The sequence below is a fragment of the Takifugu rubripes genome, chromosome 21, assembly GCF_901000725.2.
Source record: "Takifugu rubripes chromosome 21, fTakRub1.2, whole genome shotgun sequence".
Taxonomy (NCBI): Eukaryota; Metazoa; Chordata; class Actinopteri; order Tetraodontiformes; family Tetraodontidae; genus Takifugu; species Takifugu rubripes.
Window position 1 is genome coordinate 5,590,959 of NC_042305.1, and position 11,723 is coordinate 5,602,681.

Here is an 11,723-nt window from a genome sequence, read left to right on the forward strand (position 1 = left end):
GAGGCTGTAATAAACTCCTCTCTACATATGTATGCATGTATTAGGAACCTTGAGCTGAGTATGAGGAGAGAAAAGGAAGCAGAAAAACATGAAATGAGTAGAATTCCATGAAGAAAACAAATCCAGAACTGATTCCTGGTGGCACTTTTAATTGTTCTGCCCCCAGGTTTGATTTCTTCTGGTATGTGTTTTGTTTCACCCCCAAATGTTTGATTATGTGAATGGTATTGTACATTGCGACAGAGACTCCACCAGGCTTTGCAAGCATTGCACTTTGCTTTGTGGCATTTTGGGCATGCACACAGCGGACATGTTTGCCCCAGTGCTGCTCAGTGCTAGCTTGCTAGGCGAATGGCGATGGTAGTCGTTAAAGTTAATAACTCACGGATTGGATACATTTCCGATGAATGAGTTACGTTGGCAATGGAACTGGATCCCTAATATGTAGCATACATAGTTTTGTCAGACTGTAGGAAACAGAGTCCAGAGTCATTTGAAAGCATTCAATCATTGTTTCAAGTGTGGTTCTCTAAATTACAAATTTAATATGATCATAATTTCACTTCCAGAACTTGAAGATGATGTTATGTTTTACCTGGAAGTATTTTCAGACCCTGAATTATCTCACGGCGTCTGGGCTGCATGGAAATCCTGTCATCACACATCAGGAGTGCAAACATGATCAGGGCTACAAACTGACTGGTATAGGCCTACAATGCACAGAAACCAGAGAAACATTTATTTAGTCACATTACTAAACAAATAACCAATCTAATGTTGCTTGCTGAAACTAGTTTTCTATATTAATGACATTTTCTGTTTTACAGCAAAAAAAATGCATACTTCATACAGTAAATAAAACTAATCCTGACTTAATACTCTTTGTAAAGCTGCCATTCAACATTTGCTCTGAATAAAATGCATTTAAACACTGCAGTTGAATTACAGTTTTCTTATCCTGGAAAACTAGAACTCAAAAACCAAACAAGTTTGAAGTGTCTAATATGAACACTGTCAATTCTATCATTCTCTTCCCTCTTCAGTCCACTCCTGGAAGCATTCTGTCTATTTGGAAGATTTAGTTTCTGCATGGAGGTCATTTTCTTGGGACCCTTTAGAGTCAAATGCCAGCATTCTAAGCCAGATAATCTCTCCCCTATCATCACATCCACTTGGAACTCTGACCACCAGTGCTGCCCATACAAATGAATAATTTATTCTACAAAACCGTTTTCCACTATCCAATGATGACCACCTATTTCTGTAAATGGAAAAGATATAATCCAGTATTTTTACAGATGTTATTCTTATCATTTTATTGTCCCTCAATCTGTCAGATTTGCTGCAAATTCCATACCATAGCTCAATTCATAAAGCTGAAAGATGAATGGGTGCAACCCACGGGTGAATAAGTGCACTTTTTGGTGTGACGACTGTGGTGATGTCAATTTGCGACTGCTGCAACTCAAGTAAATTTACAGAGATTACAGCTTTGTGCAGCCCACAGAACACCAACTCAAATCACATACAACATATAATAATAAAAGCAATAAAATATCACTTTTATTATCATACATTATACAGTTTCAGTTATAATTATTCGAATTGTCATGGCAAGTCCCATTGTAACGTCATCCATAGCTCAGTAGCAACAACTTCCTTTAAAGGAAGACAACACAGATCCCTCTTTCCAAGTGCTTGATTCGCAAATACAAATCACATTATACGCTCTCCTATAATCTCCCGCCTCAATTGGTAATCCCTTCACCAAGGCTAACCCTCAAATATAAGCCAAGCAATATACGGTGGCAGAAAAATAAATTTAAGGTATTCCAAGTTATTGGACTATTAGTTTTGGGTACAAGTCACAATACAATATGTGGTGAAATTAGCTGCTTAGCAAGGAGTTGCACTCATTAAGTGCTTTGTTTCTAGTATGATAATAAACTGCCTGATATGTTATTGCCTCTGGTAATGTGTAAAAGGCTTTAGTCTTTCAAAGAAGACAACAAAAGAGTGAAGGGGTGCCACACAATCTGAAAACATAAGTAAAATAGTTATCAAATTTGCCAGCAATTACACCAACTTGTGGTGTTTTTTTTAGTTAATACAAAATTAAGGAACAAATTAAGCAAAATTCCATAGTAAAATAAAAACCCTGTAAGTTATAGAGTACATTATGTTGCATTTCCTATCAGGAGTCTGGAAATTAGGGACACAAGCCTAATTACATAGTGATTTTAATGGTATATGTTTAATAGTCTTGACAGCGCTTTATGAAAAAGACACAGTTCTTCAAGAAATACCTTGGTGCTGGCTACTCCAATCTCAGGCCCAGCATTGATGTGGACGCCACAGTCAGTCTCTCTGGAAATGGAGCTTCCCACAGTATTGGTGATGCCCACAGTCAGAGCTCCCCTGTCCTTACAATAACGCAGGGCCATGAGGCTGTCAGCAGTCTCACCTGAAGGATTAAGCATGAAGAGATCAACTAAATCTTCTGCAGTGCAGTTGAGGCTGTATTGAGATTGAGGTGTATTAGAAAATAAGAAATGGTCTCTCCACCTGACTGGCTGATAAAGAAACAAACATCATCTCGGAAGACTGGAGTGTTCCTGTCCAAAAAGTCACTGGCTAGCTCCACCATGACAGGCAACTCAGTCAGTTCTTCCAGCACCTGACGAGTCTGAAAAGCAACACAAAACTCGACATTCATTCTCCTAAAAACAAACTCAAAGATTACACCTCTGAACACAATAAAAACCAACTTTTATCCAAATCTTTGAAATAGGTCTTCAGTGTTGATGTCTGTATGGCATTTGAAAGAAGCAAAAAGCAGAAGCTACTCACTGCCACCCCAGCATGGTAGCTGGTGCCACAGGCAATAAGGATGAGTCGCCGGCACCGTTGAATTTCTTTGATGTGGTCCTTCAGACCACCCAAGATCACTAAAACAGATAATTGGTCCATCAATCTCCAGCTAACCCAAGGGGCTCAAAATGTGAAGAACACTATTAATTACATATCCTAGTGTGAACTGAAATTGAGGTTACCTTGTTACATTTTAATCACAACAGTGTGACACATTTTTAAGATGTTAAAAATGTTTAAATTAGGTATGAGCTTTTCATGAACAATTATTGATACTTTATTCTGACCTGTGTTGTTTTCAAAATTGACTCTCCCTCTCATGGTGTTGACCACAGATTCTGGCTGCTCAAAGATCTCCTTCTGCATGAAGGAGCTGAAGTTTCCTGCAGTGGGAGGATCATAATTAGGGAAAATGTTTCACTAGTGCTAGTCCTGTAAAAGCCTCTTAAGAACACAGATATGGAGTTTTCATAAAGTGGGAGTCCTCCAATCACTATTGGAGCAATATTTAAATCAATAATCCAGAAATACATGCATGAAATTAATGCCCCCTTCTCTGAGTGGATCCAGAACCAGGGCATAAGTAACATTTTAAATTAAGGACAACACACGCTACTAAGCTGTAGGTGTTTCCAGTAATTCAATTTGCATAGAAATATCAGAATTTCTGTGCTTGGGTCCATCAGCAATTTCGGTCAAACCTATTTTTGGACAAAATAGGTTATTAAGCAAAAGGTTTTTAGAGACTAGACTAGAGGAAAGCCTGAGCAATGACAGGGTAACAAAGGAATCTGAGAACCAGCCAAGTAATGTCTGCCCTCTGCTGGATTACTGGCAAATAGTCAAGAAAAAAGAACTACAGTATATGACCTCAAAATAGTGCACCGTTGACACATATTTAGGTATCTTCAAGCTTTAATTGGATTTGTCTTTTTATACCTAAGGTTTTTTTGGGTTTTTTTTTTTTTTTTTTTAAACTTTAAATGATTCCATCTAAAACTAAGACATGGTGAAAAGATTCTCATCCATCTCCAGATAACAATGATATACCAATATTAGGCCTGAATTAACTTTACAATTCAACAGTTTTTCTTTACAGCTGTCTTGGTAACCAGACTATCATCAAAGCATCCATGACATAATTACTGGGCAGCACTTCTTAGACAAATGGGTAATGGTCAGCAGAAGAACGGATGAAAACACATTTACCTTTCATAATCTGCTGTAGCTCCATTTGCAGGGTCTGGATGGCACGGGCTGGATAGTCCCCAGCTGTACGCTTTATCCTGTGGATGGACAGCCTGCCATCTACCACAACAGCTACATCATCATCCTCCAGGAAGATAACACGGTTGGTGTGCTCAATTACTGCACTATAATGACAAAAAAAAAAAAAGTTTGATTAATATAAATTCTTGCACTGTATAAAGTAGATGGTATGGGGAAAATAGCTTGCTCATACAGTACCTTGCATCAGATGCAAAGTAGTACTCCACAGCCTTTTCATCAACGGGGAACAGAGAGGTGTCCTGCCCTGCCCTAGAGAGGGTGGTGCAACCCTTCTTGTCTTTAGCAGCTGGAAAAGTAGCAAAATAAAGATGATATTCTTGTGAAATATGGAAAAATAATACTTTGAAAAAAAAGGTTTCTTACACGAGCGGTATAGCACAGGAATATGATCCGCAGATAGTTTGTGGTCACTCCTCACTCCCATAAGTAATGGACTTCCCCTCCTATATGTCAACATGTACAAGTCAACAATACTGTCATCTGTATAAATGGTGAGATAGGCATCATCGGTGGTCTACCTTGTGCCAACAGCTTCTCCGGGGTAGTGAACACTTTTAAAGACCAAAGCAAAAGCTCCCTCCTAAAAGGTGGGGATCAAACAGGCTCTAACAACTCTTAACAATTACAAAAGTATCTGAATGCATTAGCAGGTCCACACCAGCTGCTGGATAACGCGCTCCACTAGCGTAGCAAAGCTGATGTCGTCACTCTCCCTGTTGTCATACATGTACTTTACCAACTTGGCGATGGTCTCGGTGTCAGTCTCTGACTCAAACTCATAGCCTTTGCTCTCCTGTACAGATGAAAAGAGTTAATTAATCCTGTCTGTCAGAGGCATAAATTACATCAACTGAAGGTAGTTTAGGTCACAAAATTTTACCAGGAATTTCCTGAGATCTTTGTAGTTGGTGATAATGCCATTGTGAATGACAATGAACTCTACAGATAAGAAAGATCGAAATAAAATAAGGTACTGCCACTCATCCACTCTCAAACAATATGAACTGCATCTACTGAAACCTAGTAACAAAATTGTATAATATATGGAGTTTTTAACAGGGTATTTCAAAAAAGCTTATCTTTGCATCAAAGAGATTAGATTAGCATGGTAGAAATACTGTACTTTAGCACATCAAACCATTAGTCTTGTCAGATCTGTGGGGATGACTGTTAACAGGGCTTGGAACACCATGTGTAGCCCAGCGAGTGTGAGCAATGCCAAGGTGAACATCGAACTCCAAATCCAGGTCAATATCCTTCTGTTCTAAAAAGGGTCAAACATAAGCACAAATACATGATGGGAAAAAAGGTAAATATGTGAATTATTTATTCTTGTCATGTAATAAGCCCTTTGCTCACTGTGGATTTCTTCATCAAGAGCCTTCACTTTTCCACGCTGTTTGATCAGGTGGATAGATTTGGCATTTGACTCCCAATCCTTGCTATTGCCACCATCAATACCCACACCTTCAGAAAAAAAGAAAACAAAGAAAGATCACAAACAAATCCATTAGTGTCAACATAGAGAAACATACTTTCTAAGTTAGAAGAAATTGACATGACAAAGTGTACACTCCAGTTTGGCTAAGCGGCATGATGATAGGTGGCTCATTTAGAACTTTTATGTTACTGATGTGACAACTATCTTGCTAGTATAACATACTGTAAATACAACAAATACATTCAGTAAATATCAGCAGCTTGGTTAACATTAGTAGAATACATTTTCTCAAGTTGACAATGACTAAACACTGAAGCAGAGAAGACAGATAAAAAGTATGTGTTGGTGTGATGTAGATGTTTTAGTTTATGCTTACCAGCTGAGTCATAGCCTCTGTACTCCAGGCGCTGCAGACCTTTGATGAGGATTTCAAGAATCTCACGGCGAGTCCTCGGCACATGGTAGTTAAGGTATGCAAAGATTCCTTTTGAGAGGAGAAAGATTCTCAAGAAAGTAACTGAAAACACAGTCTAAAATTCCTAAAAGATGGCAAGATCCATTTGACAGGGACAGATACCAGTTATTTTAATGCTACTTTGCAACACACTCTTAAAGTCGAATGCTGGTTTCAACAAAGTTTTCCAGGTACATGCATAATTTTTTCCCAACTGACAGTTTCATGTCAGCATTACCTATGACATCAGATGGAGCAGGATTCTACAGCTATTTAATACTTGAGAGACAGTTTAATTCCTCCTTATGCAGGAGTGGGCAATGCATTAGAAAAGGATTGTTTTCAGACCTTCATCTCCCCATAATAAACAACACACCTATAAATATTTGAGCTCTTCTTTGAGGTAAAAGTAAATAATGCACCAAAAATTCAACATCATAACAGATGCCTTGGCGCATGAGTAGATGTTTTACAGCTTATCAGTGACAACACATTAAAATGTATTAACATAATCCTGATAATGTCTATACCAGACCACTATAACACAACTGTGGAGCAGATCTGTATGCCACGTTTAAAGTTACACAATTAGCAAATGCCAGCCAATGTGTGGAGTTTTTCCACATCTATAGCCACTAAATTTTTTATTCAGTGAAAGTCCTCCGTAGCCATTAGGCGCACGCCTGTATGGGGAATGAGAAGCATGAAATGCAGCCCTGTACTAACCACAGCTAGATGAATGGAAATGCAGAACCAGAGACCATTCAAAACAGCAGCCTCTGACGCTCCCTTTATATGAATACACTTAGATGCACTATTGGGCCCAAAACAAAATTCATTCCGACATTAGAAATAATGGTTAAATGTAAAGATATTCGATGATCGCCCGTAAGCATTAGCGAGATGGGGAAAACACCAGGAAGTGTTTAGCTCTTACTGATGTTTTTTTCGGCCAACGCAATTTTGAAATCATATAAAGAACATGATAGCCCATTGATTTTATTTTTTTACGTTTGGATAACCAATATGCTAAATATACCAATAATTGTGAACGTTAATAATGGTTAGCCACCCTAAATATTAGCTAATTTCAAATGTCTTTCATTTTAAAGCACAATATATACTAGTGGTAAACTCGATTGTATTCATTGGTTGTCTTAAAAATTAAGAGAATGTAGCTTGATATATGTATATTATGGATCAACTAAGACTAAACAAATAATAAGACTACAGAGTTGCGTTAGGACTCACCACACATGATTGCAGTCCGGTTGCCAGCTACAGCTTCCTGGTGATAGCCGGCCGGGAACGCCTATGATATATGCCATGCCTCCTCCAATTTCAGCGCGTTTGATTGGCTTCGGGGCCTGTCCGTCTGGCTAGCAGCTGCGCAAAAAACAGGAACGCAGTCAAGTCTGACGTGGCATCAGGATGCAGTTCCGGGCTGCCATCAAACAGACTGGTGTTGTGACATTTTAATGTCTATTACAACCACAATATAACGACTCGAACTCTGAGTCGAAACTAAAGTTTAATGAATAATTATTAACCACCACTGTGATTGCGCAAGTATTCTTGCATAAAAAAAGCATCCTCTCAGTTAAAATTGTAAAAATTAATGTGTACTAACATTTGAATTGCTATATAATTCATGCTAACATAATCTTTGAATATGTACATTTAAATTGAATTTGACGGGACATGACAAATGCTGGTAAAACATGTCAATATTTATTTTATGCCTATTTACAGAATGAATTATTAAAATGTTATAATGCGCCAATTTCCATATTTTTAGACATCTCATTAGACATTTCGTATATAATTTTGAACATCATTTTGTATTTCTGTTCTGCTTTTTTATATGAACGCTTTAACAATGTAAATTTCTCCACCAAGGGATGAATAGACATTGGAGAGTCAGACTCGACTGAAGGCTTGCTAGTCTGGGCAGTAGATTATGGACCAGTTAGAGAATGAAGGCGCTTAAAGAAAGATGTCTGAATTCATCTGAGTGATGGCATCCAGCATGAACTACCAGTCTGTACAGATTGATGACTTGAATTTTTTTATGTACTTTATTATCCACATCAGATTGGGCAGGAAACTGAAAGCATTACAGGTTTCACTGGTGATAAACTCAAGGCTGGTATCTAATGTGCAATGTCTGGCTTTAAGTCACGGGCCAACCAGACATCTTAGCTTATCTCAATGTTAAATATTTTATTTGACAATTGACTGAATGACGAAGGTGTAAATACATATTATTTCAGCAACACATCATTCTGTTTCTCTGACTGGGTGCATTTCTATTTTATAGTACTGTTACAGAACAGAAAACAAGAAAATGAATGAAGAAATATCTGAAGATCATATATATATAGACCTCTATGAGACCATACTCTGAATCTGCTTGTTGATTGTATCACAAATCTGGTGAGGGAGCAATATAAAGAGTCCTCAGTCGGTTTCAAATTTGAACAGCCTGCTCTTCTTCCCTATCCTTAACCTGAAGAGAAAAAAACAAAGATGTTATAACATCTGATACCTTATTTTTTGTATTTTAAAAGATGTTATAACATTAACAAAGATGTTATAACATTAACATTAAAAACATGTATAACCTCTTTCACAAACGAGTTACCATTATATTACAGTTATTTGTACATCTTACCCAACCTAGAAATTCAACATTTCAACAAAAGTGTACTTTTAATAATTATATGTGATTTACCTTATTTCTACATATATCAAATAAATATATTTTGCAACAGTGGCAACATACTCTGTTAGGGAAAAAAAAACTTTCAGTCTTTAGTATAAACTACCAGAGCTCAACACAAAAAATTGAGATATAAAGCATGTTATGACAATGTTGAGTTGTATGTTGTGCAGAGGAACAAACCTGCTCCACTGATTCCACTTCAGGTATGTAAAATTGCAGCATGTTTTGAATTCCACTCTTCAGTGTAATTATAGAACTTGGACAACTGGTGCAGGAACCCTGCAGCTTCAATTTAACAATGCCGTCTTCAAAGCCCCGGTACAAAACATCACCTCCATCCTCCTGCACTGTTGGCCTGGTTACAACACTGCATCAGAAAGACAGAGCAACAGGGACATTACACATCTTCACATTCTTACCTTATTCGAGTGTCCAGAAGCTCTTTTATCATTGCAACCACTTCATCATCATCATCTGAAGGTGCTAAAAAATGAGAAGATATTTAACAAAAACATTTCTCCAATTCTAATTTCTCTAATTAAAACGTTTGCATGGTTTGATGACAATGTTTACCTGTATCCTCACTCTGGTGGCTACCCTCACTGACAACCGGAAGCCCAGATGTGAAAAAGTCCATAATGGCAGCAAAGACGTCCGGTTTTATTACCTTCCATTCCATATTTGCATCAGACTTGATGGAAAATAAAAATGTGTAATTTCAATATTTGTCTGTTTGTTTCATTATAAGGCAGATTTTACCTTTGATATGGTGATAAAATCTGTTCCCAGCAGGACACTTTTGACACCATCTACCCTAAACAGCTGCCTGTAAAAAAAAATTAAAACATTTTAAAAATAAAAACCAAGTCGACAAACCCGTCTCTTCAAACCAATACAAGAAAAAATGTACTCCTAGTATAAGTCACAATATTATTTACCATAAGTCAAACCAATCAACATGATTGTCATGGCTTGTGGACCATTGATCAACAAGAAAAGCACTATGTAGCTGATCTGTTTTAATCTTTCTAACAGTAATGAGTAGCGTGGTATGAGAGAACTTTTATTTTTGAATACATTTTAAACAGTGGCTAAAGACTTCAAAAAAATGGCGGAGCTTTCAGATGTTTTAGTACTGTTGAAATAATTTAGACACTCTTAGACAAACTTTTACTGTAACTGTGAAAAATTATTTTATAAAGTATTAGATATGCAAAAAACACCAAGAATTGTAAATTTACAGAGGCCTGAATCGTGGGGAAAAACAACTGTTGCTCTGACATAGGTATGCAGAGTGTTGTTGGATTATAATCAGCCTAGTCCCAAAATATTCCGCTTCTAGAGAGATCTCATTGAAGGAACAGAGTGCTGAAGAGGGCATTGAAGGAATACAGTGCTGAAGAGGGCACCGAAACACAATAATGAGTAAAATATATATAGACAAATATATCAACCTAACTGTAGCAACCTGTGAAAAAAACCAACACAAAAAGGAGACTAAAAAAAACATATTTCATATATTTCAGTGCTTTTTCTCAGAATGCTTGAGACAGTTAACTGATTGAGCTCAGTCTTTTGGAGCATAAGCCCAGAAACACCACAGCTGAGAACATTGCAAATTGTATTTTTATATCCCTCAAATTTTACATTTATTTTTTTTAAATAAAAGGGGTGGATGGGAGAAGTTTGGCCTGATTTCACACTCACAAACCTGGCCAATGGTGAGCAGTGTGCATCACGAGGGCTTTCAAAATTCATCGTTCCTGTTTCAAGAACTGTACAGCCAGGCAGGAACTTGAGGCTGTTTGGGTTTGGTGTGTCCTGTGTCTGGACGAACATTGTCCTTCCTAAAATTGGATCATATGATGAAAGAAGTGTGATATTAGCCAATATCCGAAGTTTCCTCCAAGTAAGAAAGTTGCTCATAGGATGCTCATATTATACAAACCAGGGACAATGCAATAAGGGTTTTGTGGCCATCTGTTAGAACCTATTGAGTTGTGTGACGTGCCAAGTAACCCAGTTCTCAGATTTCCACCGCTCGTAAGTCTACAAAATAAATGAGTGATTCATAGTTACTATGAAGCACTTAGGCGTTACTGTAGTATAATTACTGAAGCAAAGTTCTGCAGAGAGCAGCTATTACATAAAAAACAATTCTTTTCTTTTTTTTTTTACTGCTGAACATAATAGCGAACTACATAAAATATGCAAATTGTACATATTGTGTGTAGTTAAAGACCGTCGTCTAATTCGATCCTTACCCATTATGGACTTGCCACATATTTAAAAAAAAAATAAATTAAAAAAAAATAAAATAATAATAATAATATATTGGTATAAAGCACTAGACTGCTTAAAATATTTTACAATAAAGTTAATTAACACAAATTACGGATTATTATACATAATATCCGTCATCTGTCACATTAGCGATGAAGGTAATCCTATTGCCCAAATAATAAATATTAGTAAAATATGCATTCAGCACATCGCTGTGTCTTGTCAACTACTCAGGATTTATCAAATCATTTAAAAGGTACATTACAACATGTTCAACAAAAATTAACTTACGGAATCGAATATGCTGATGAAATACGCAGTAATCTGCAGATATTTCCGTAAGTCGCCATCTCGTTTGTTGTTATCAGCTAATGAAAACGGAAATGGTGGTCTTATTTGAGGAAGTGACATAAGCGTAGAAGAAGAAACAGAGCCAGTGGCGGACATCAACCGCACGTCGTTTTCCCCCTGGTGGACACATGCGATACTGGAGAAGAAATCCAAGGCGGCCCAAAAAAGATTTGTTTCCCAGAGCCACAATGAAAAAGACACGTCTTTAAAACCAGGTCAGTTATCTAAGACGGAGTATTAGGGCCACATTAATAAAATATATATATATATTTACGAGATTAAAGTCATTACTAACGTCATTATTTATG

General features: G+C 37.2%; 2 protein-coding genes across 3 annotated transcripts in view; both read right to left on the minus strand.

Annotated features, from left to right (window-relative positions):
- The window catches only part of gfpt1 (glutamine--fructose-6-phosphate transaminase 1), a 14,115-nt gene extending 6,801 nt beyond the window's left edge, over window positions 1-7,314 (minus strand). The window contains exons 1-15 of the mRNA XM_003976299.3: window positions 7,308-7,314; window positions 5,979-6,086; window positions 5,521-5,628; window positions 5,300-5,425; window positions 5,042-5,100; window positions 4,820-4,954; window positions 4,680-4,741; window positions 4,525-4,604; window positions 4,339-4,447; window positions 4,081-4,244; window positions 3,159-3,254; window positions 2,851-2,948; window positions 2,566-2,686; window positions 2,307-2,464; window positions 596-710 (exon numbers count right to left, since the gene is read on the minus strand). Of these exons, the coding sequence (XP_003976348.1) occupies window positions 596-710; window positions 2,307-2,464; window positions 2,566-2,686; window positions 2,851-2,948; window positions 3,159-3,254; window positions 4,081-4,244; window positions 4,339-4,447; window positions 4,525-4,604; window positions 4,680-4,741; window positions 4,820-4,954; window positions 5,042-5,100; window positions 5,300-5,425; window positions 5,521-5,628; window positions 5,979-6,086; window positions 7,308-7,314 (1,546 nt within the window). The remainder of the gene's footprint in view (window positions 1-595; window positions 711-2,306; window positions 2,465-2,565; window positions 2,687-2,850; window positions 2,949-3,158; window positions 3,255-4,080; window positions 4,245-4,338; window positions 4,448-4,524; window positions 4,605-4,679; window positions 4,742-4,819; window positions 4,955-5,041; window positions 5,101-5,299; window positions 5,426-5,520; window positions 5,629-5,978; window positions 6,087-7,307) is intronic.
- An 801-nt stretch (window positions 7,315-8,115) lies between these two features.
- On the minus strand, window positions 8,116-11,483 carry nfu1 (NFU1 iron-sulfur cluster scaffold homolog (S. cerevisiae)). Of its 2 annotated transcripts, XM_003976301.3 has the most exons (8): window positions 11,356-11,483; window positions 10,730-10,830; window positions 10,493-10,628; window positions 9,541-9,607; window positions 9,355-9,472; window positions 9,201-9,264; window positions 8,962-9,136; window positions 8,116-8,565 (listed from the first exon to the last, which is right to left on the minus strand). In XM_003976301.3, the coding sequence occupies exons 1-8, from the start codon at window positions 11,412-11,414 to the stop codon at window positions 8,527-8,529; spliced, it is 759 nt and encodes a 252-aa protein (XP_003976350.2). In that variant the 5' UTR covers window positions 11,415-11,483; the 3' UTR covers window positions 8,116-8,526. The 2 variants fall into 2 exon arrangements, with proteins under 2 accessions (XP_003976350.2, XP_029685034.1); XM_029829174.1 differs by lacking the exons at window positions 10,493-10,628; window positions 10,730-10,830 and having other exon boundaries at window positions 11,356-11,440.
- Window positions 11,484-11,723: the final 240 nt, after the last annotated feature.